Source organism: Orbicella franksi, chromosome 13, assembly GCF_964199315.1.
Source record: "Orbicella franksi chromosome 13, jaOrbFran1.1, whole genome shotgun sequence".
NCBI lineage: Eukaryota > Metazoa > Cnidaria > Anthozoa > Scleractinia > Merulinidae > Orbicella > Orbicella franksi.
Genome location: NC_138157.1, coordinates 21298595 through 21324928, shown reverse-complemented (window position 1 = coordinate 21324928; position 26334 = coordinate 21298595). Strand labels below are relative to the sequence as shown.

At 39.5% G+C, this 26334-nt stretch overlaps 1 protein-coding gene across 2 annotated transcripts in view; it reads left to right on the top strand.

Annotated features, from left to right (window-relative positions):
* Window positions 1–26334, top strand: part of LOC145465965 (sodium- and chloride-dependent GABA transporter 1-like) — a 36521-nt gene that overhangs the window by 563 nt on the left and 9624 nt on the right. The window contains exons 1-2 of one of the 2 annotated variants that reach the window (XM_081449740.1): window positions 10917–11430; window positions 11517–11603. In XM_081449740.1, coding sequence (XP_081305866.1) covers window positions 11538–11603 — 66 coding nt within the window. In that variant the 5' untranslated portion in view covers window positions 10917–11430; window positions 11517–11537. Of the gene's footprint in view, window positions 1–10916; window positions 11431–11516; window positions 11604–26334 lie in introns of those variants that run through there. The other variant, XM_081449739.1, reaches the window with a different exon arrangement.

Sequence of the window (26334 nt, the reverse complement as noted above, 5' to 3'; positions counted from 1 at the left end):
ATTCGTGGGGCTTTGTATGGGAAGCAACGGAGAGTGCCCACAAATTTTATTCTATAAATATTTACATGGATGTTAGTACTTTTGAGTTATCATAGACTCGATCCTAGATTAGGTCCCATAATAGTTTTTAACAAGAAATTATCAAGGTGCTTACCTTGACAATCTCTTGTCACGCTTCGCTCATTCCGGAGTTTGGCAGGAGGTTTTTTTAGGAAATTCGCAACTCCGTCAAACCTTGACGGAATACAACTATTAAACCTAAGTATCGAAGAAAAATGGTACTTTTGCATGTAAAAAATTCAGCTTGTTGGAATAAAAAATTACGTTTTGGCAGCCTCCGACATTTATGGCAACCTTGAAAATCGTCCCCCAATAAATGAAAAAAAAAAATCGAATTGATCCAGAGAAATGTGATATTTGTACATTAGATATAATGATTGCCTTTCGCTGAAAAAATGAGGCCAATCGGTGAACGTCCGAAATTTTCCTTATCCGTGCTTACCCGGACAGCGTCCGCGGCGCGAAGTCGTACCACGTGATTACTTTTGGCCAATCTGATGAACTGTAATGCACAGCCAATCACACTATTGTACGTGGTATTTGTCAGTTCGGAGTGATCTGTTCGGACATTTCAAAGCGTTTCATGTTAAATAATTTTATTTCATGTTAAAGATCAAATTGCTACGTTGTTGATAAATTGTAAAGATAATACATTAGGTAAACTAAAGAAATTGTAACTAGATGAAATAATCCTCATCTACAATCGTCTGTAATTTTCCCAATAGACGGCAAGGACGTGTTGTAAAAAAATGTATGAAAAATTGAACATACCGTCAATGGATTCCTATCGATCCTGGCTACAATTCGGCTCACATAATCAATTAACACTCCACTGACAAATTCTTGTGAAGAACTTTATCGGTGTTTTCTTCCTGTGTTTCATTAGTATCGTTAAAAGGAGACAAGAAGGTTGAAATGTGTTGCCCTTGGCTTTCACCGAGCTGTCACATACTTTTCAGCAATTTACGTTTCCACAAGAAACTGACCCCGTAAATTTTACTTGAAAATTACACCTTGCAGCTTTCGGCCGTTAGTCTACTCAATTTTTTACTGTGGGTAAAATTAGTAAAGATAGCTACTGAAAATATATGCAAAACTAGCTAGGTGATAAAACGGAATTTCAAAGTGAAGAAGCGTAATCCCTCCTTTTTCGAAGAAGAATGTACTCGGCTGATTGCATTGGGTAGCTGATTGTTAGCGCTATGAGTGAATGAAGCAAACCCTAACACTTATCAGTCGATGGAATGAGTTGATGTCCATGTCCAAGCATGTTTGTTAAGATGGAGTAATTCCTTGAGATTTGGTCATGGCACAGCGTTGCCTATTTCAGACACTCGCTCAGTGGGGTTAATCGAAAAGTGGGAGGGGTCTGGGAAAGAAAACTCTCCCGGACCCCGCTGGTCGGCCACCCGCTTTTTCGATGTCCCCCCTGATCTAGAGCCTGAGACAGGTTAGGCACACTGTTTCCTTCAGCACTTCCGCTTGCAGCTCAAGGCCGCTACCTCATCAGTACACTATACTCTACTGGAAAAGGACCATTTGTACTCTATTCAGTTCCGTACTGTTTCAGTTGAAGATATTTTATTTCCAATTTTTTCGACCTCTTGAAATTTTAATATCTCTATTTGCTAGTGGACGGCTCTTCTATATATTATTTTTAAACATGTTTTGTCGTGGCTCTTCACTTCAGAATTTGAAGGATTTCAATTTTAGGAAAAACTGTAGGCAGCCCAAGATAACGATTAGAGAATAGGACAGAAAACCCATTTTATACGGAGTTGGCGATATGACCAAGGAACAATGAGTTTTTGTTTTTGGAAGTATAAATTTGAATTTCCTTTGGACAAAACTAGCTTCACGGCACTGTCGTTAATTGTTTTCCCTGTTATCTGCCAGCTCTTTACCGCGGTCATTTTCTTGCTGAGATGGCAGTCAATATTTTAATTGTTGACGATACCTCCCGGCAGTAGGTGGTTTTGTCGACATGACGCCGTGGACGCACTTTCGAAGTACACGTGTTCGAAATCTTCACACAATGATAATTCGTCGAAACTGGCCTCAATCCAGTCCGTTTTTCAAAACAGAAGCTTTTCTGTTCCAATATAAACGCGTATAAATTGGAAGATCTGTTCTCTTATTATCAACTTGGGCAAGCTACTATCCCACTCAACAGTCTAGAAAATATCCGCAAATCTCAAGTAGACTTTGCATGTTCGGTGAAAAAAAATAAATTGAAGGGGTGAGTGCAAAACCATGCTAAGTGACGATTTGGGTGAAAAAAAAAATTTTCGCGAAAGGGCTTGAATTTTTGCATGTGGTCTTCAATGTAATAGAAAAAGGCGGCCCTGTATTTTTGTCGCTGGTTTTTGCTTCGTTTTCGAGTTATAACGTATGCAAAAATACTTGGCTTTTCCTAGCCATGTCTTTAGGAGTTTATTTGTTGAACAGCAAACAGGCAGACTGTTTATAGTGTATGAAGTCAAAATCAAATCTCACAGCATATATAGAGCGGAAATCTGGGAACAGATTGTTTACATCGGCTATTGTGACGTGAGCACAACACGTGAATCGATCGAGCGGCAAACGAAATACCATCGAACTAAAAAGAGATGTGCCGCATTAGAGCTCTGTCAACTAATATCTTAAGCATTGTGTTAAAGTACCTTGTGTGCCTGCCTGGTGGTTGAGAGGCATCATTAAGCCTCGATAAACCCGTAAGTCATCAGCACGTTTTAAAGAATCAAAATGTGTTCTGAAACTTCGAAGGTAGCTGATATACCGTAATCGTGTTATCGGCGTTCGAAGTCAGATCGAGCCAGGCAGCAAAGTCCAAGAGCAGTTCTTGCCCAAGAAAAATACCCTCTCGTGAGTTGTGGCCCATTTGCCAAGCGTTGCTAGTGTCAAAGTTTGGAAAGCGAGAACTGGTTTTTGACTTATAAAATTTGTCTTGTATCGACCGCCATGTTTTCCCGCGCACGAGGTGTAAAGACCCTTCCCGGCATGCATTGCGATCACGTTCTGCTCGCGTTTCTCGAACTGGTAACTAGATTGTTTCGGCTTTTTTCATTTAAAGATAATAATGGCCAACAAGTAGCGATCGATTGTAACATAGATCTGTGATCCAGGTTGCTTTGATTTTATTTCATATCGGCATGATTTGTAGTGTTTTGAACTTCTGGGATCAGCGGACATGCAGATGTATGGAGACCCGTACGTTGCGCAGAAGGGTTAATTTGTTAAACTGTTAGGCGGTGCGTGACATAAAGCTACGATCGCGTTGGTCGAAAAATATGTATTTATCTCGTGATTTTTAGCCATTTAAGACGTTGCTGTATTTGGAAAAGTGCTTATTTGATGTTTATTTGTTCAGTGCAGATAGTCATTGTCCCAGATAACCAAAGTAAGTTCCAGATGTTAACACTATTTTCCGGCCGCCATATTTTACCTATTTAAACCTGAAATCAACATTTTTGAGCTTATACGTTGCGTGAAATTAACATTTTGCTGTTTTCTAAGTGAAATCAACATCCTTGGCGTCACGCGTTACGTGAAATCAACATTTTTACCTATTTAGACCTGAAATCAACATTTTTGAGCTTATACGCTGCGTGAAATTAACATTTTGCTGTTTTCTAAGTGAAATCAACATCCTTGCCGTCACGCGCTAACGTGAAATCAGCATTTTGACCTATTTAGACCTGAAATCAACATTTTTGAGCTTATACGCTGCGTGAAATTAACATTTTGCTGTTTTCTAAGTGAAATCAACATCCTTGCCGTCACGCGTTAACGCGAAATCAGCATTTTGACCTATTTAGACCTGAAATCAACATTTTTGAGCTTATACGCTGCGTGAAATTAACATTTTGCTGTTTTCTAAGTGAAATCAACATCCTTGCCGTCACGCGTTAACGTGAAATCAGCATTTTGACCTATTTAGACCTGAAATCAACATTTTTGAGCTTATACGCTGCGTGAAATCAACATTTTGCTGTTTTCTAAGTGAAATGAACAACCTTCCCGTCACGCGTTAACGCGAAATCAGCATTTTGACCTATTTAGACCTGAAATCAACATTTTTGAGCTTATACGCTGCGTGAAATTAACATTTTGCTGTTTTCTAAGTGAAATCAACATCCTTGCCGTCACGCGTTAACGTGAAATCAGCATTTTGACCTATTTAGACCTGAAATCAACATTTTTGAGCTTATACGCTGCGTGAAATCAACATTTTGCTGTTTTCTAAGTGAAATGAACAACCTTCCCGTCACGGGTTAACATGAAATCAACATTTAAACCTTTTTTGACCTGAAATCAACATTTTTGAGCTTTTACGTTGCGTGAAATTGACATTTTGCTGCTCTCTAAGAGAAATCAACATCCTTGCCGTCGCGCGTTAACATGAGTCAACGTTTTAACCACTTTTGACCTGAAATCAATAAATTTGAGCTTATATAAGTTGCGTGAAATTGACATTTTGCTGGTTTCTAAGTAAAATCAAAGTCCTTGCGGTCGCGGCGGGCCGATCCTTTGTTATAATAAACCGAGGCGAGACTTCGACTTATAACAAAGGCTTGGCTTGGCTATTATAACAAAGGGTCGGCTCTGTTTATCATAACAAAGGCCCGGCTTCGTTTATTTGAAGACCTCGGCGGGAAAAGGGCGCTAGGTATTTTAATCAAAAGTGAACTTTGTCGAAAACGCTCCAAATTTCCCATACAGTTTTGTTTAGGTATGTTTAACAATGTCCCGTAGTTTTTCCGCTAAGCTTCGCTTCGTTTTCGAGATATTGCGTATGCAGAAAAACCACTCGGTTTTCCTAGCGGCGTCTTTATGAACGAAGCAAAAACCAGCGACAAAAATACAGGACCACGTTTTTCTATTACATTGAAGACCGCATGCAAAAATTCAAGCCCTTTCGCGAAAATTTTTTTTTTCACCCAAATCGTCACTTAGCATGGTTTTGCACTCACCCCTTCAATTAATAAAATAACCGCTCTATTATCTGTTCATATGTTACTGCGCTAATAGTGACCTTTGAATAGTAACTTAGACTTGATTCAATTTAGTGGCAACGGCTGCTGAATAAAGGCAAATTTACATTAAGGTCCATTAACAGTAATGCACCATTGTATTAAAGGTTAACTGCCGGCTGTCTCAAAACACAGACTTCGAAAACACAGACCACAGACCGCAGACCTCGAAGACGCAGACCTTGAAATACTGAAATATGAATATATGAGTCTCGTTTTCGCCTCTGAAATTCTTAAGTATGTATCTCATTTGTTTGTTACAATTTAGTGGCCAGTGATAACACAAAAACTATAGATAATGTAGGTGTGTATCGTGTTACAGGCTATCCGGAGTGCTTTTTAGGCCAACCAGCCTAAACTACAAAAAAGGTTTGATTACCAGTCATGTTTTCCATTTTAAAACCTTGACCGGCTGCCGGGCACTTAAACACTATTATAAATGCAATGTTAAAAAAAAAAAAATTGAAAAGAAATCTCTTAACCATCAGTCGAGTCTACTTGATGCCTTTTTCTTAACATCTAAATCTCTTTGAAGGTACGTTTTGGCTCTAAGTACAGAATTTTACCGTCTAGAAGAAAACCACGACGAACGATCAAATGTTGGGATCAAAAGACAAAACTTTCTCCTCTCCCCTAGAATATGCAAAGATCAAAACACACGACAGGTTTTTTTCACAAATCACAGGTCACAGATCACAGATCACAGGTCACAGGTCACCAAAAAAATGCTACAAAACGTCATAAAACAGATGCATACAGGTGCGTCCCAAGTGTAGCTATAACAGCTCTTTTCTGAAGAAAAAAAAAAAAAAACGCATAGGGGAAATCAGCTGTAGCACTGAAATAAAAAAAAAATTGATCCAAAGAAAGCCATGAGTTATTTCTGTTGAAAACATAAATTGTTTGTAGCCTTTCAATTTAATATGAAAACGAAAGAGGCTTCCACTGATGTTGACAGTGAACCAGGGGGCCTAGAATCTAGTCTGTCACGATGTGTCACGCACGGCATTTTGATGCATCAAAATAAAGGGTTCTGTATGTTTTGCGAAGGGTGGATAGAATTTGTATTTTTATGTGGCACAAGATTTAGCCTTTGCATTTTTATGTGAAAAGTGATTGCTTCTTTTTTTTCTGTGAACGTGAAGCTTTTTTCGAATTTTTTGTGATTGGTGAAAAAGCCAATTACTTATACGTGAAATTGTTTTCAGAAGAGCTATAGCGGACCCTCTTGTTTCTGTTTAGTACATACTTGTTGTAAAGATTTCAAGAAAAGATAGAAATATAACAGTTCAATTTGCTATCATAATGAATTATCTTATTACGATAAAATATATGTAACACTACATGTCTGAAAGCTACATTTCAACCCATTTCGCACATATACCACCCCTAGAAATTTTTTCATTAAAATTATACAGTAAAACCTTTTTAGTTAGGGTTTGTTGCGTGGAAAAATCGATAAACCTCTTGGGAATCTCGTAAAGTTGTTACATCGCGAGTTTTACTGAGTGCTTTTTGGTTGTGACCTGTGACCTGTGACCTGTGACCTGTGACCTGTGACCTGTGACCTGTGACCTGTGACCTGTGACCTGTGACCTGTGAAAGAAACCTGCCGCAAAACACACAGGTACCAAAGAAATCTCTCGAGGTCTGCGTTTTCGAGGTCTGTGGTCTGTGGTCTGTGTTTTCGAGGTCTGTTTTTCGAGACACCCGTTAACTACCTAATTTGGTGCGGCTTGACACAGTGTAACGCCTTCTCAGTCGTTCAGTGTTGCGTTACGCATCCCGTCATCCCCTAGTTCTAATACGGGACTTAAAAAAAGGGGGCTCCCCGTGCTAGGAGAACGTTTTCGCAACGTCCGTGTATTTTCAGTGTGTATTTGTAGCTTTGTTACCTGTTTACTCAAGCCTCACCCGAAGCCATTCCCAAGTACGTTCCATTACAGTCTTTGACAATCTTATCCGGACATTGTGGTAAGGAAATCCTGTCATGCCTTACTTTGAACTTTCACATGTTCAAGCTGTAATAATTCGTCCCAACACCGTGGAAAATAAACCTGAGTAGAACTGTTAGACATGTGGATCGTACCAATGTTTCTCGCGCCCCGTTCTGCATAGCAAGGCGGCCGCTACACACAGTATTCCAATAGTCTTCGTACTCCATTCAACTCCACGATATAAACACACATCCAACCCACACCCAAGGCTAGCGCTAGAAACAGAACCTTTCTACTCTCTCTCAAACTCAAATTCAAATTGATAATACAGTCAAACCTGTATTAGGCAGACACCCTCGGGACCCGTGCTAGTGTCCGCTTAATACAGGGTGTCCGTTGAAAACAGGTTCCTCAGAATTCGTCTGAAAAGGGTCATATCAATATTCGTCAGTATCAAAAGACCTTGAAAGGGTCAAATAGCATTCTCGTGGACGGTCGAGAACTCTGAAATACCATATTTCCATAAACAATGACAAGTACATGAGGTAAAGCTATTTAAGTATACAGTAACAATATCTATATTGATCGAATCACTTGAAGGTTTACAAAATCAAACAAGAACAAAAGTTCTGTAAAAACAAAACCGAATAACAAAATATTGCATTTCTGTGACAGCTCAGTTTGTTGGGAAACTTAAACAACCGATCTAATAAAACGTGGACAAAAAAAAAATAATGCATTCTTTATGCAGTGTCCGTTTGATACAGGTTTCTAACAATAGAAATGACCATAAAAGTCAAGTTTAAGGTGTCCGTGTCCACTTAATAGAGGTGTCCGTTGAATACAGGTATTTTTTTACAGTGAATGTGGGAAAAGAAAAATGGGACTTGCACTGCTGTCCGCTTAATAGAGGGTTTCCACTTAATATGGGGTACACTTAATACAGGTTTGACTGTAAATAGCCAAGTGTTTCACTTGCCCGCGGACGCAACCCAATAAAGCCAGTTCCGGTCCAAACGTAGCTCCACTCATGCGCCGAACCAAACTTGATAAAGTTCGACTTTAGAGCGACTTTGCAGCGACGGCTGGTTCAGACGGCGTACTTGCGTCGAACTTAATTCGGGAAGCCGGTGGTAACAATTTTTCGACGAGAAAACATGCGTTCTGAATTCAAGAACTCTATCCAAATAGAAAAGCTGTGACTAACATTTCGCTGTTATAGCAATATTTAGGGAAGCAGATTCAAACCAAACTCAAGGTTCAGTGTTTGCATTTAGACAGGTTTTATCCCGGTTAATTCGACTTGTTAAAAGGAAATCTCATAAGCTGGGTTTTTGTCACGAAGAAAAAGCAAAAAATGAATTTGCGCTAAAGAAACTCGGTTATACAGTCCCGTTTCTCATAAATCGAGGACATACTGATATTTTTAGTGACGACTTTGAGCTTCATGCATGACTGGTCACGCCACTCAACTTTGAGCCAATCACGAGTCCTGTTATATGAAAAATACATTACAGTAATTTATGCATTACGTTCGACACATGAGGAGAACGCCGTATGAATCAGCTGCCGCTCCAACGTCGCATAGTGCGATAGACCCTGCCGAATTTAATGTTGTTTGCCGCACCAAACCTAACCTGCCGAACCAAACGGATTCAAACGCCGCTCTTCTGCTGTACTTAACTCATCAGTTAGGTTCGGCGCATGAATGGAGCGGCGTTTGGAACGGGCCTAATACTTATTATCTCAGGCAGCTTCGTTTGGTCGAATGTTCTTCATTTGAGATATAGGCCAAATAGTGGTAACAATCCCCTCACAAGCACGCTTTATGGACCTATTTTAGTTAACATTTTGACTGGAATTCAAACCAAAGAGAGTCGATGGACTCAAAACGTAAACATTTCTACTAAGGTTAGGTGTCACACAAAACAATATAAGTTTCAAAAACATTGGAGTAGAAAATTTGTTGGTGGTCTATTCTTTTGGACAGGGGAGTAGAAATGGAGGAAGGACATTAGGGACCGTTCCTTTTTTACTAGGGAGGGGGGGGGGGCTGGTGGGATTTGGGAAGCACCATTTGAAAATCGCATGACCCCCCTCAGCTTACCAATTTTTTCACATGGCCCCCCTTATAGCGGTCATTTTTTGGGATGACCCCCCCCCAAAAAAAAAATTAAACAAACAATTTCTAGATTTCAACTTTTTTAATATTTCTCTATTATCTCCCTACTTCACGTTATTGTGCTCACTATGAAGACAATATTTACAATCCCTATACTACAGAGAGCTGTTGTTTAAAAAACAAATCAAAAGAAAGAGAAGTCAATTTCGGATCTCCTAGTTATGGCTCACCCTGAGCGTGTGACATTTGGCCTCTCATTGGCATCTTCCTCATCTGAATTGATGAATGCAAGAATGACGTCACCTGAGTCATCTCCTCCCCCAGAGTCAATGGCATCACTGTCATACTCATCATTGTCACTTTCATCCGTTTCAGTGCTGTCAGCACTTGCTCTGTTGTCATTTTGTGTCAATGTCCTGACATTTCTCAGTGTTGGTTGGCCAGCTCTGAGAGGACTCTTCTGCTGCAAGCATGAATGTCTTACAATTGCCTTTACTTTCTCACTCTTGCTGCTTTTCAAATGCTACTTCAACCTGTGGTGGTTCAAGTACTTGTTTAGTTCTGGAACACGTAGCTTTTAAGTTTGGTTAGATCTTCGCACAACTCAGTCCAAGGATAATCCTTATATGATTTATCTTTTGCGTACCTACTTAACTTTGCCTTTTCTTCTGCTCTCTTTTTCGTTTTAAATTCCAACACTTCAAGATGCTGAAGATAATCCACCACAAACTTTGATTTGACAATAAACTTATCTGCAAATAGAGCAACGCTCTCTGGGTGAGAGCACAGACGGCAATGGTGGAAAAGTTGAATGTTATATTGAAAGATGTAAAGGAACACGATTCCACACTCTTTCAGTCCAATGGGCTTGCTTTAAAGCAGGGCGAAGAATTTGCCCACAGTTTTAATGTAAAACAGATCAAATGTATAGAAGCTAAGTTGACGAAGGTCACGCAGGACATGGAAGCACTAGAAAATGAGGAGAGCAATTATAACAGCATATTCAAGGGCATACTCAAACAGCACATCAACAAAAGGAGAAGGAAAAAAGAAAGCTGCAGAGAGTCAAATGAAAGAAAGAGGAGGCGGACTGAAAACAACGTCCAACGAGTTTATGGAATCTGTGTTGGAAACCCGCTAGGAAATGATCTTCCACAATGCCTTGTGTACCCTCCTAGAACGGCTGTCCCGGAAGAGTGTATTAAAGTTGATGATGTTGCCACGTCGTTATTTAGAAGAGATGGGCCATACATCGCGCAGCTCTTGGAAGGGAATTATTTCACCAATGCTGCAAGAAGCAGAATCACCACCATCCTTGAGCAGGAAGTCAGAGATTATGTTTACACCTTCATGTACCCTGAAGAGTACACCCTGACGGAAAGCATTGCTGCTTCTTGCAGCATTGGTGAAAGAGACTCCCATAGCAGCACAAGCGGCGACGAAGAACTCGACGACAGCGAAGATGAGGATGATTGCCAGTGAAAGTTGCATTCGAAAATAACAGTGTTAAATACTTCTTTTCAGTAGCTACAAATGCTTTTTGTCGCCAAAAGTTTTTTTAAAGCAGAAGGAAAGTTTGTAATAAATTTGTATCCTGCCTTCTATGTTTATTCTATAGCAATTTTTTTGATATTCAAACATTGTCCTATTTTAAAGTTTTACTAAAATATTTCAAGTGACCCCCCCTTTTCCCCTTATTTTCTTGGGATGCCCCCCCCCCGAAAGCCATTTTTTTGCGTGCCCCCCCCCCCCCAAATCCCACCAGCCCCCCTACCTTATAAAAAATGAACGGTCCCTTAATGTGCGACGCACAGCCTAGGGAGGGAGATTTCGTTTGATTATTGTCCGTCCTGGTTCGGTTTACTTTTTTGAAAACATTTTGCAGTCAGAATCACCGTTGGTCGAAGACCGGTACTTGTTGCGTGTTAACGCCACAAAGTGCACCTTTTCCCTCTCCCCCTCCTCCGCTCCTCGCCTCACCCCCCACGCACTCGTCCTACACAGAGTTAAAGGTCGAAGATATCAAGTAAATGTCAACAGCATTTCCTTCTTCCAAATTAAATTGTGTTTACCTTTAGATAAGTTCCTCATTGTCTGAAGTCAACATTAAAGTTCAGCATAATAACTCCTTCATGATCTAAACATTCCAGCCATCGTGATTGCTTTGTTTTGCTTTCATTTTCGATCATTTTCGCGCCACATCCTGTTTCCAGGATGAACAGTCTTCAATCATCAGGAGGGTCGCTGTCAATAGTGGCAACGCGTTAATATTTGACGTGTGAGTTTAATTAGAAAACTACCAGTTCTACTACCTCACAAAGAAACAGCGCTAGGCGGCTAATCCTGTCAATTTTCATCACGAAGGGCGCTGAACAAGGAAGCTTCATGGACAGAGCGAAGGAATTGCCACAGAGGGGAACAGCATCAAAGCCAGGAGCCGAGGAAGGAAAGGTAATACAGTTTCATAATGTTTAATTTTCTACGACGACCTGGTTAACATTACGCACAGCAATAAGTTCCCGGGAATGTAAGACTTTTAATTACTTCTCACTTCAAATCGCATCACCAGTTTCTGGGAAAATGCTGTCCCTTGTTTGCGTGCTATTCAGGATTTGTAATTAATTGTCTTGTTGAACAGCTCCATCAGATCAACAGCCAAAGCTTCTTTGCAGACTTCTTTTAAGCGAGAGCTTCAAAAGCGCGGATTTGTAATTTTGCGTCGTTTCTCGGAAGGTGATACGCAGTTGAAAACTTCGAAACCTTAAACCTGAAGAATGTTTGAGAGTGGCTTTTAAAAATATTATAGATCAAGCTCGATGGGTTTTTGCCATGTCTGCGTGGTCTTCATATAGCAACTGGCCGGTGAAGGATTCCTCGTGGATTCCTTTGTAGTCAAAATCTTCCCTGGTACCTAAAGTAAACAACATCTAAATAATTCAATTGCACGTGGAGGTCAACCACGCAAGGTCTCGTGATATTGTTATAATGTTTTAAAATGTGTATGTTGTATGTGATACATTATTATGAAAGGCAAACGATCGCAAAGCTTTTCGAAATTTTGGTCTGCTCAACCAGAAATCACGACACGTTATTCACTTTCAGTTTCTCAACATGTACAGTTTAGATAATTCGTTAAGGCAGATTACAAGGGAATCACCAGAATAAGGGACCATTTATTCAAAGTCAATTGCAAAATGAAATTTTTAAAAGAAATAAAACTAAAGCTGTATAAAAAAGTACTTCATTTCAAAGGTGATCTTGACCTTACGACATGTCTCATTTAAAATCCGTATTGCATCCTCCCCCACATTGCAAAACGCATCTGTTGGAATGTGATAATGTTTAGCTTTCGAGAAAGTTTGCCATATGGCAGGCGATGGAGAAGAGGGAAGAAACTATATATTATACAAATCAGTATAAAATGGTAAGCTTACAATCAGTATCTTTTGTTTGAAGCGCGTGAGTATAGGAAAAAAAGCCTCGTTACGATACTGTTCGATGTGAATACGTTACACTTCCGTCACGCCACGAACTGGAGGAATGTTACATTTAACTTATTTTACTGATAGCCAATCACATAATCGAGAAACTTTTACAATCTTTTTATTCATACGAGATGAGCGTGTAAGGCGTTATATTTTCCAAAGTTTCTTCACAAAACACACCATTCTGTTAATTATGATGTTTCGGGTGTTCGGAAAATATTGAATCCGGAATCCGGAATCCGAAAACGGAAACGGAAACGGAACCGGAACCGAAACCAGACAAAAAAATTGGAAATGTTATGAGGGTGTTACTGACAATAATTGCTCAAGGAAGACTTTTCGTCTCCATGTTTCTTATTATCGCTTTTTGATCGTCTGGAACAAAACTTTTCTGCGAGAATTTTACATACGCGTGAATGTAGCAACTTGGGTCAGGGATCACAGTGAGATTGCCAAAAGGAGATGGATGATACACGGAGCCCTTTCAAGGAAAGGCGCGACTTATGGACATAAAAGTTTTCACTGTTTTCAGTTATATTGAGTTTGGAAAGGTCTTCCCATTGTACAAAACATATTGATTTGTTTTTGTCTGTAGATGACGACGAAGCGACGGGTCGATTGAAATGTGAGTCTCTGTGAAAATTTGAGCTTGTTATGCTTTGAATTTAAGCTTGAGTCTCTAGTCGAACCTCCGGCCGCGACCACCTCTCGTAAGCGACCACTTCTCCTCAGCGACCAGTTTTCCAAAATACCAAAAGTTTCCAAGTCAAATCACTATATTTGGAACCTCTTGTAAGCGACCACCTCTCGTAAGCGACCGCGACCACATTTAGAGCTAAAAGTCTCAAATCTTCTTTTGTTTTTAACCTCCTGTAAGGCGACCACTTGACAGATGGTATAGAGCGGAAATTGGTGTTGTTCCGTTCGACTTAAAAGGGAGTTTATCAGATCAGAAGCGAACCTAGCCTGCGTTGCAGACGGAAATTTACCCCTAAATAGCTAGTAACCCGCGGTAGGTTGCGTCTGCGACGCAGGCTAAAGCGAACCATGATACTCTGAATATCTACTTTGGAAAGCTTAAATATTTTTGTGGCTACTAAAAGTTATTACATGGGTTTAGATGGGCACTGGCGCATGGGGAAAGTCTCTGCATGTTTCCATATGCTAATGAGACAAAATCCTGACCCAATATGGTCTAAGTTCTCGTAAGCGACCACCTAGGCGTGACATTTTGGGTGGTCGCTGACGAAAAGTTCAACTGTACATGCGGAACAGCATTAGCTGATTTTATGAATTTCAGCGGTTATGTTCTGATTTTTTTATAAAGTCATGTACATAACAACAGGATAGTTTGTTGTTTGCTGGTGAAAGTGTAGAACTGTGATGTATAGGCTCATTTGATAAAGAAGAACCCATGCGTGTCCTAAATAACCAAACGTAGGCTCTTTCACGCGGTGAAATATTGTCGTTTTGGTTTCTGGTTTTCTTTATTTTTTTTTACTTAATATTCTCTCAGTAATAAGAGAACATTTTGAAATATGTTTGATAATGAATATTAAAAGAATAAAAGTACGACGTTTCGAAGTCATCTTGACTCCATTATCAAGTAGAGGTGTTAGCTGTAGTTCTCTGTAGGTAAATTCAAAAAAGATTTCGACGCAGAATACGTATCCAATGGAAAACAAGATTTGGAGGTGAAAAGAACGATTTTGACGCGCTGGCAAATAACCAGAAAGTCTTGCTACAGCAATGATTATCGGTAACACCCTCAAAACATCTCCAATTTCCAGTTTCGGTTCCGTTTCTGTTTCCGTTTCTAGGTTTCCGATTCCTTATTTTTCATGCAACAAGCAAGATGAGCAAACTGTCGCAATTCTCATCCCCAGTTTCCACCGTCTTCGTTAGGAACGCCTGGAACTATGATCCCATATTTGGCGACCAAGAAAAAAACGGTCTTCGGCCTTTTTTAGGGAAGCTTGAGTAAAAGAAAAACTCAAAAGTCGAAAACAAAAGCTCAAAATTAATTCGAATTAAAACGCTCAAAATTCGACGTGACGCGAAGTACATTAGTGAGAAACGAAGCACCCAAACATCGAAAGCGAAGCACTCAAAGTTCGAAAGCGAAACATGTAAAATTCGAAAACCTCAGGAACGAAGCACTTGAAAGTCAAAAATGAATGAAGCATTCACAACTCGAAGACGGAGAACTGCAAAGTTTAAAATAGTTGAAAAGGACGCGACAGAGTTTTAGGTCAAAAACGAAGTAAACAAAAATTGAAAACAAAGCAATCGTAAGTCGGATACCGAAGCATTCAAAATGGAAAAACGAGGCACAAAAGTTGAAAACGAGGCACTCAAAATTTGAAAACGACGGAGGCCCTTAATTATTTACGTAGGGGTTACATTTTTTAGCTGTAATTTATGGTAGGAAAGATTTTACTAACTTCTTTGATAGCTGGCATCCCAAATGAAGAATGTTTTCATGCTAAGAAAATGAAGATTTTTTTCATGGAAATAAAAGTGTTTCAGATATCAACATATTTTTCTAATCGTCATTTTGACAAGAATTGCTGGAGCGGCATCTATGGAAAACATTAATTTTTCAGCTGAGGGTTCAATTTCCGAATAGAAATATGTCACTTTGGTAAGTACTTCTAACCACCCTCTTTCCAATTTTGATGGATGACACGCCAGAACGATCGGTAATCGAATCTGAAGTTGATCGAAGGCTTGAAACATACAGGAAGTTATCTATTTTATCGAAGAACATTAACATATTAGTCTCGTTCTCACGCGCTGGCGACGTGACCCCCGATAATGCTTACTACAGGCTTTCGACAGTTAACCGGTTTCGAGGTCGTACGGAATATTCCATCGTAAAGTTATGAGAGTTTCTACCCAAGCCTTACTAAAGGTCATATAGAGAAACTATGAAGTTTGTGAATGATGTTATTTGACTTGATACCATTTTCTCAATGAGTGCAATTGACTTTGGAGGCATTCATAAGGCAAGCTTAGAAGTATAACAGCTCCCAAAAATGAAAGAACTAAATGAAACTCAAGATGTCACATTACCCGAGAAAATGTACGAAAATTCTTTTGAATTGTCAATTTGTCACTTGTGGCCAAGCTGTACTTCATGTAAGCGGTAATGAGATTCGTTGACAACGTGAGGAAGAGAATGATACATGTCTTTATGGCATTTCTTTTTTGCGATTTACTAACTCGTTCTCGTAGGTTTGAGTTGACTATTTTTTTCTTTCTCAAGGCACCTGGCTGCAACGTAAAAGGACTCTGAAATAACGCGTTTGTTTCAAAACTGCATGGGTCAATGTTTCAATCTCCTACATTCTTTTTTTCCTCCTTTGGTCACTTGGCTTACAAAGAGGTTGGGCAGTTATTTAATATTATATTCTCCGCTTGGTATCTTATCTGTCTGTCCACTCTTTTTTCAATAAGTTGATTAACGTTTCTTTTCTTTAATGTTTGTAAACTTATAGCGGAAAAAATGTTTCATATTTAACAAAGGAATAATTGAAAATTGTCTTCCTTAGTCGCAGGTGTTGCGGCACGGGAGGTCTGTAAAAATAATATATTATAACCCGCCGAGAGTGCGCTGCTTTGAAAGGGCATACAAAATATTACTTTAAACGAAACGAGCAGTGCTCGCGACAAAATAAAGGAAAACAAAAACGTTAATTCTAAGTATTGGTTTCTGTGTTATCCATTTATCTTCTTCTTTTGTTGTGGATTGAAGTTTTCTTTAGAAAGCGTTTTTCCTGTTGAGAATATTTGTAAATGCAGGCGGTCTTTTAACTTAATAAGCGTTTTTGTAGAGCTTATTAACTCAAAAACGTTGCGAGCTTTCAACAAAAAAGTACGCTAAAGTACTTGAAGTCAATCTTCAGTAGTATGGAAGTTAACGACAATGATAAGATACGTCTTTTACCTCGAAATTTTATTTCTGAAAAATTATTATTTAAATGTGATGCAGCTTGATGGATACTTGAGAATATCTTTCAAAATCACTCTTTCCGTTTCGTTTTAATTTTTTTGCAACATGTATAATTAAAATTATTATATTTAGCGAAGCACTATGCTTTTAAGCTTGCGTCGGCCTTAATATCGAAACGAAAATTTATGGGGAAAGTTTAAACACGAACATATATTGCGCTCTGTGGAAGTTTGCTCTTCATTCTCACACAGGACGCAAAAACAAGTAAATTATTTTGAAAATTAATCAGACGTGTGAAGTTTTGGCGAGAGTGTCTCATACGCAAACGATTTTTCTAACCACTGATAATCATGCGCATAGAATTTATTATGAACACAGGGGTTTGGAAACAATAACTGCGCTGTACTAATTAATTCTTTGCACTCCTTTCAATGCGATACATACACAAAAGCGTTATCCGTTCTTTTTGCGTGGGTTTCTCGTTTTGTTGAGGTCGCACATCGTGTTCTGCTGTCCAGCTTAACGTAAGTACGTTTTGTGTCATATTGGTTCGAGGGAGATGCAATTTATTTAGCGACGGGAAGTTTAATTTCGAAGAAAACAGAGGTACAAATCCGGTTAATAATGCTCGCACTCTTTATTTTATTTCACCTACTAATTGCTTGAGTCCGTAACATTTTAACCGTTAGAATTCGTACCATCTTTGTAACCGGTTGAATATAATTCTGAATTTGGTGAGGGATTTGAGGAAAAGATTATTTTTACTGGAAAAGATTCTAAATTTGTCCTGGAATTTTTTTATGATCTCCAAAACTGTTACGAACTACAAGTAATTTGTTTGCAGGGTATAAATTATTGTTTCACTATTATTTGTTTTCGATTCTTTTCATGCGAATCGATATCTCTAAGATAGCAGAGTGGTTATAACAAAACAAACGATAACGGATTCTGAACGTGCGACAAGGAATAAACATGCTTCACACTACCTGCAGATAATTCCTCCGTTAAGTCTCTCTTTTCACAAATATTAAAAAAAACCCGATATCTTCAAAGGGAACGAACAAACCAAGATTTCTACAGCATCCGCTCACAGCTCCTAAAATTAGGGCACCAAAAAAGATTTGTAAGATGAAATTGTCAGTGTGGCGGTTGTACGATCACTTTCGCTTTCTAGAATTTGTTTCATCTAAAGATATTTTTAGCTGCGATCTCTTAGTTCATAATTCCGTTTCATACTAAGGAAAAGCATTTTGATATCTGATAAACACGTCAGTATTGATCAAAGATGAACAGATAAATCACAGTTGTAAGCCATTTTAACAGAAAGGTTTCAAATCTATGATTTGTGATTGGCTATTTGCTCTCCCGTAGACTGGATTTCAATCGATCACTGCCAATTATTAAAGTACAAAGAATGAGCTAGTGAAATTGTTTGGCACAGTATAACACATTTACTGCTAATACCAACCTCAAGAACTAAAGAGCATTTATTTTTAGTAATTGATGTGAACGGTGAACCTAACTACCAGCAGGTTTGTGTTAAGGATGAAAACATTATCAGTGTTTCAATTCTGTCGTGCCGATGAAACTGTGATGTTCTTGTTTCCCTGTAGCCGGAAACTGTTGTTCTTATAAACAGCACATGTCGACACGTGCATAATATTTCGTTTTGGGAATATCACATTTCCTTTGACACAAAGACTCCTGTTTTGGGACGCTGTGCAATCTTTTTTCAGTGCAATTCTGCTCGGAGTAACATACCTGTGGTGAGGAAAGTTTTTTCGAGACATTTTATGTCAAAAGGGCATTGTTTCTTGAAACGTAATAAACATAATGTAACAGAACAGATTCCTTGAAATATCACATTATGTGACAGGGTTCTAAATATACTGCATCCGTGCAGCCAATCGTTCGGCTTAACAACGAATAAGTTCGGCTTGATCGATAAGGTTACTCGTGTTCGTTTAGTATGTACACTAAACAATCTATTTTTAAAATTTTTTGTGTGGAAAGTTACAAGGGTTCTTAAATTCTAAACAAATCTTTCAACTTGCGCTTAATATTACCCGTCCCTGAAGTATTGAACTTGAAATTTGAATTTTTTTTTTTTTGTAATAAAATGTTCTCTCTTCAGTCAAAAAAAACAAAATTAAAAATAACTGACAAAAATAGTCAATAATAACCATTAAATAATAATTATACATTCAGTTTCGTATTCATAAGTCACTCTGTGATATTTCTTATAACTATTTCATATAAGTCACATTTTGTCTATTGTGCCAGCCTGTGCTGTGTGACGCATGTCAACCAAAACTTCAACTTTGACTCCAAGTAAAGCTGACGTGAGTTGAGCCTGCGATTTCCACACCGCATTTGCTCAACGAAATGATGGGTACTTCTTTGCGCTACGCATGCTGGGGTGACAATTTTCGACGTGCCTGCTCTAGGTTTTGATTGAATAATAAGATTTGAAAATTCCTCAGTCTCCAAAATTACCAGAATAGTCAACGTTAAGGAAATCGGAAGACTTTGCAATCGAAGACTAATCAAGGCATCTAACCACCATTGAAGTCATTATCGGTCAATATGTACTGTACATGTATTTGTACGCACTGCCAGGTGGTGCAGGTTCATTAACTTTTAAATCGCGTGGTACCCATCGTATATTGTAAATAATAAGTTGTTTAAACTCCCAACTGTTTGGAGACAGATCAGTTGGCTATATACAAAGCGTAAAGAAGTTGAATCCGGGACCCAGTGACGGGACATCGACCGCCCTCGTCCCCAGCGCATACCTCGTAGGCCTTGATCACATCAACAATTTGCTGGTTTTCGTTCCTCAAACCTAGGAAGAATCTTTGGCCTCTAAGACATTGCTTCGATTCATCATGGCTGGCTTCTCAAAAGGGTGAAGTAAATCGATAAAAAGCAGGAAGATTATGTCCATAAAACTGTTCACTCGAATAGCCTCTGCTCCCACCCACATCTCTCGTAAGATTAATTGCTTTAGGTTTTTATTATTTTAACTTGTACGTTATTTTGTGCAAGACATAAACATTTTTGAAACCTCCGTGCGGTAAAATAATTTCAGTTGTCTTCCGGTTGGTTGAATGTATTACTCATGCAATTTTTTTTATTTTGATAGATTGCTCAGTGGCCCGTGAGTTTCCAAAAACGGTATTTACCTTCAGTGATATAAATTGCTAGAGAAAGAGTTGCTTGACTGAGTTTATTCCTGCCATTCAATTAACAGAATACTTATCTGTACATCTTATATCATCTTTATGGTTCTTGGAATTCGGAGAAACTCAGATATAGGGCCTCTTAAACGTTCCCTTGATCACTTAATCACCTCTCGGTATTATACTCCTAACATGAATTCTTGAATTTGTTTGATTTCCTTTTGTCTACAAAGAAACTTTAAGAGCCATAGCCTGTCAATATGGATGTAGGAACCCAATGTTCGCTACTGAACTGCGGTAACAAGGATTATATTTGAGATACGCTGAACTTGACTTTTATTTTCACGAACGAGCGATTTACTGAAATGGGAAAACATATATGCGCTGAATAAGCAAAATAGAAAACCAAAATACCAACGATGAGAAACTTAAGTAAAAACCGATCGATACTTACATCAACTAACTTCTTAACGAAAAACCATGTGCTCTTCCTAAACTTGATACCTATAGTAGCGACTACGATACATACGATCAGAGGTGACGTCATGAATGACTCACTGAAATGTCCGCAACTGTCTGTACTTGAATTAAATGAATCTTAGTCATTACATGCTCCCCCCAAAGACTACCCCGGTAGTCTTAAGGCATTCACTTAGAATGACAACAGGAACTATGTGGCAAATCTACATTCACAGTTCTCTAGAGAACTTTACTTTAGTAGTCCAATGACTAATGTCACAAGTTCAGGTTTTGTTCTTCTCCATGGACTCCTCAATAGACTTCAGTAACTCTTCTTCCAGAAGGCAGAGTTTACGAACATCTCTTCTGAAGACATCAGTTACACTTCTCACCAGAACTTGTAAGGCTTGTGACTCCACTCGTCCAATTCCTCCACTTCACCACCAATTCATCTAGGAGCTTGTCATTTCATCCATATTTCATTCTACATAGCTCTTGGTTTATCTCCCTACCAGGCAGAAGTAGGAGACCAGCCAAACCAAGGGGATCATATATCGTGGCAATAGAGGACAGAATGCCTTTCCGGGTCTCTGGCTGAGGTTTGTCGCAAACAACCAAGTTAAAAGTGTCCACCTCCACATCCCAATGAATCCCTAGGACTCGATTCATTAGCAGGGTGTCTAGCTTGAGATCCAAATTCTTGACGGCTGGTGCATGATGCTCGGGTGGGAAAGCGTTTAGAATTTCTCGCTCGTTGGACATCACCTTGGTCAACTTAAATCCTCCTTTCGCAAGTAGCTGTTGAAGCTCCTTTGTAATCTGTACTGCATTACCACTGGTTTTGAAGGACTTGAGCGGATCATCAACATAAAAGTCTCTCAGGACTGCGTCAATGGTCTCCGAGGAGAAAGTTTCGCTGTTGTCTAAAGCTGTTCTCCTTAATGTGTAACCGCAAACACTGGACGATGAAGTGGCTCCAAAGATATGAACCAAACATCTGGAAGGTTTTCGGGTCCTTTGTAAAATCTCCACCTGGCCACCAGAGATAGCACAGAGCACCTCGGTCCTCCGGAGACACGAACACCTGATGAACTTGTGTTCTCTGGTCCCTGCAGTAGCTGATTGTTCAGGGAGACGCCTTCAGACTTGCAGGCGCAATCAAACACCACTCTTGGCTTATTAGGTTTCCTTGGATGCCAAACAGCATGATGCGGTAAGTACCAAATTAGTTTGAGGGAAGAAACTTCTTCATCTGGAACTTGTCTCGAGGATCCTTCTTCCTGATATTTATTGATAACACTTGCATATTGCCGGTGAAATTCAGGATCCCTTTCCATCTTCTTTCTCAACCAGTGCAGTCTCTTCCGTGATTGTGTCGGAAAGGCGGCTTGAGTTGATAGTGGCCATTGACGAGGACCACTGATTCATCCATAATCTGCTTCGCTCTTCGGTCTTCAAGTGACAAACTCTCTTCAACATCCATGAGAGTATCCTTGAACTCGGTATTGTACAAATGCTCCAGCTGCATACTTAGTGTCTCTTCATGATCACTCCTATTGACATTGATGGGGACACCATCACCGTTAGGTTCACCCATTGGACCATACACTGTCCATCCTAAGGGAGTATTCACAGCATAAGGCTGGCCTCTATCTCCTCTCCTGATCTCTGAATTGTCATCGATAATATCTGGTCGGTCACTGCCAATAAGAATCGAGACACTATGCTTCTCTATTTCAGGAAGACTGACGCCATCAAGATGCGGCCATTTTCTCAGTTCTCTATTGCTGGCAAAGTGCCTCTCGCCAATGGGTAGGCTCTCCGTTGTCAGAACCTGATCAAGAGTAAACTTTGTTTGTCCGTCAAGTGCTTCTATATCTAGGCGGGTTTGATGGCCATGTTCCTTTCCCTCATAATTGACCGTTGAAAAGGTGAAATCAGTGGGTTCGCTTTAAGGCTCAATTTTTCTAGCAGACTTCTGAAGCAGAGTGTAGTGTCCGACCCACTGTCTAAGAAGGCGCACGTGGCAAGCTGTTTATTGCTGCCTGGCCCACTGACTCTTACTGGGACGACCTTGGTCTGTTACTCGCTGTGGGTTCCACTGGAATGGAATATCTGGATACTGCAAATGTGCTTGATTCAGTAACTGAGGAGGGGTTGGACTCAGTGACGGTTGAGGCTGTTCCACCAACCGAACTCTGGTCTTGAATAATGGGTTGCTGATTGGCGCTGTCTTGTTTTACTTCGGGTCCAATGGTTCCTCCGCTCCCACAAGGGTGAAGAGGTGAATGGTGCTTCCTTCCACATCCTGGTTTCCGACAAGAATATCCCTTTGGACAAGATCTCGAGAAGTGACCATGTCCAAGGCAACTACCACAGAGTTTCTTCCGTTGCGATACACGATGCCTAAGAACATATCTATATGGTATTTGTCGGCCGGGGGTTCCGTATTGGAAAAAACTGTTTCCGAGGTCCTGAGGCCGCACGCCAGGGCCCATATTCCCAGACAGAGGGCAGGTTTTTCCCAATATGGACCGACTTAGGCCTGCAAATATCACTGAAACATGTATATTTTCCCCGCGGCAAATGGTTTGAATTACGAATGGGTTTGTTTACGCAACTTTGCCATTGAATCGGCGTACGTGCCGTCTACTAACGATTCGTAAAAAAATCTTCGCAACGAGCGAGTAACTCAGATACTAGACACAGAAAGATGTATTAAAGAACACATTTATTTCGAACTACTTTATGTCAGTGCTAATTTAGTTCACCAGTGCAGATCTCCATTTTTTTTTCCGGTGTGAAATTGTGTAGTTCCAGAAAATATCCATACCTCCCCCACGGAAGGGAGTTTTTCCAAGACCCCCCCCCCCCCACCCCTCTGGAAATTCCAATTAAACTTGATACATTTCTTTAAATTTTTCGGTCTTAAAGAACCCCCCACCCCCCAGGAAATTCCAATCCCTTCTATGGGGGAGTATGGATATTTTCAGGTATTGCACATTTGAAGTTGTACTACAAAAACAATTGCTGTCAGTCTTTGCGAATCACGTGAAGTCACACTTTCCACTGTAAATTGAATAGCAGAAAGTGAGGAAGTTGGCTAAGTGTATCCCACATAAATTCTCTTAAATACATCAACGATCAGAGAGGTAAACTCGACTGGAATTGATTCATTTTTTATATAAAATTGTACGGCGAAAGAAAGCAAGGATTCCGCGCCATATTACAGCGCCGAGCTACAAACAACCAAACAAACTCTCTCAACTTCAAAACACTCAATTGAATTCATTCCGCCCGGTTACGAACCGAGAAAAAAATAAATATGCATGGTTATTGACCAAGCTTGTTCGATCAAGATGGCTGCATGGGTATTGGCCAAGTTCTTTTTTTTGCGTCTTTTTGGACCGAGACGGAGTCGAGGTCCATAAACACGGAAAAGAATTTATCATACGGAAAAAGAACACTATTTACTTGCGGGACGCAGCAGGTAATCCCGAGCGGGCAAGATAGCGCTATCTTGCCTGTTCAGGTAGCCAATCACAGCGCAGGATTTGGTTTATCTTGCCCGCCCACGAAGCTAGACATATAATAAGTATGGGTTATTGAGTGTGATGTCAAGATGGCTGGATATTGGCCAAGTTCTTTTTTCGCGTGTTTATGGACCGAGACGGAGTCGAGGTCTATAAACTCGCAAAAAAAAGAACGAGGCCAATATCCAGCCATCTTGACCGAACAAGCTTGGTCAATAAAGGATTTATTATATGGTTTTCGGGGCAATTTTTCTTGCGGGACACGGCGGCTAGTCCGGAGCGGGCAAGATAGCTCCATCTTGCCCGCTCGGGCGGCCAATCTCAGCGCAGGATTTGATTCATCTTGCCCGCTCGCGGAGTTAGCCGTAGAATACTTTGTGTTATGACTCATGTCGAATTATGTTTATAAAGATCACTGATGAAATCGAAGTTTTCGCTCGGTCGTCTAAAAATGGCGCAATTGCCTAAAATGCCCTTCATAGTTTTTCGTCTAACAAGCTAAATTTTCACGGACCAAACTAACCATTTAGATATGGTATTCCCATAGCAATGTTCTATTTTTTAGAACTTCTTATTTGTCGAGATATTCCTATACTAGAAGTGTTATGACCCTATCAAATCAGCTGAAATTTGGCATGTAAAAAACAAAAAAGTAGACAAAACGCATTTACTTCAAGTTGATGTTTTGCTCAGAGAATTGATTAATTGAAAGTGTAAATTACAAAATGTGTGAATATGAAATCAAGGCAAGTTCTGTTCTAGCCTGTTGAAAATGCTCAATTTTGCCTAAATTCCATCTGCCATCTTGGTTGACCGAGCGGTTTTTCCAACTTTCCTAGATTTCACAAAAACGTTAACTCGCTGGAGGTTTTAAAGAATATGTCTGAAAATAGTTCACCAAAATGGTTTGACGCAATAAAAGAAAATTCGGATTTTCGGTTCTGTCGTGGGATCCTTCATATTTATAGACAGTGGCTCTTAAGTTAGTTACCTACAGTGGGGGAAAAAAATGGATTTCACAATCTCCAACGTGGGCACTAAAGATAGGAATTCTTAAAGGGTTTTAACTTCCTTCCATTAAGTTGTTAATGGAAGAGAAACCAAATTCGCGAGTAATGTATTTAGATTCAATTTACAGAATATTAGTCTGGTGTACGGAAGTTACAGCCAGATACAGCTTGTACTTCTGACAAACTGCATCCAGGGTGTCGGCTTGTAAGTGAAACTAGGACAATTGGCAGGCAAGTCTTATTGCGGCGCCTGTACAAGTTTGTGACACTTTTAAAGCTTTCGATACAAGAGTGGCGACAGATCATATTTGAAAATGATGTATAGTGATAAAGTTTGATAAATATTGCATAGTTTTTTTGTTGTTGATGTTTTTCTGGAGCAGTTTCTAAATAGTCTCAACGCTGTTGATATGGTTTTTTGATGTCGCTTTAGTCTGGAATTCAAGTCATGTTACAACACAGACACTTGAAATATTCTTCTAAGTTATTGAATTTAGACTTCAACCTTCAAGAAGTTTACCGTAGGTGATAATGCAAATGATTGAATACTCTAGAATGTGTAGAATGGTGTAGAATAGTAGACTTTGTTGAGGATAGGACATTCGCAATGTTGTTATTATCAGATGTTAGAGACGAACGCCACATCCAGAGATGTTAAAGCGAGTTTTAAGGGCAGGATTGAATAATATCTTTGCTCTTGAGCGCTCTAGACATCTCCCTTTTGTTCCGGCATTTTCAAACTGTAAATAGTATAATAGTTTTTGTAATGGCGTGCTGAGAACGTTTGAAAACTTGCTGGTCAACTTTACGATATACTGATGAACTGCAAACCAACTTGTGAAAATAGATCTTGTTACTTATGCGGTAGTGAATGTTTCTATAGAACCAAATAGGATGTACAAGGTTTTTTCAAGGGTAGCTAACGCAGGTATAAAGAAGTCCTTGGAATAGGTGTAAAATCAGTTTGTTATTTGAAATTGCGAGATCATTATCTTCTAATTTTAACGCAATTTTATTGTAATTCAACAAAGAATTCCTTTAGAGATAACTGTCAATTAGAGTACAAATTGCATGAACTTTTCAATTTCGGAAACCGTTTTATTGCAACGGTGAAAAAGTTATCGTTTATACAGTGGGATTAGAAAAGAAAATATATCTGAGGGCGTCATGCGGACATTTTTCATATTGTGGGCTCATTAATCCAAAAAAATTTTGCGAAACAATTAAAACCACTAAAAAAAACTACCCACCAGGTTGAAAGGAAACATTTTTTGTGGGCTTTTCTGAAATCACGGCCAAAATCAGTGTCTACCAGATATCTTTTGCGTCACTGCGCTTGAAAGTATTTTACTGGTCGAAAGATTTCAAAACAATTTCGTATCGAAGATGAGGAGTTTATTTCCCGAGTGCGTTTCGTGAAACACCTGGCATCAACCGTTAATAATCTTAATTTACAACCTACTTTATCAAAATAAACTAACATTAAGGGTGAAGATAATGGCGCGCTTTCCGACCAATGGGAGTGGGGTGCTTAAATGTTTCTTTATAAGGAACCAAA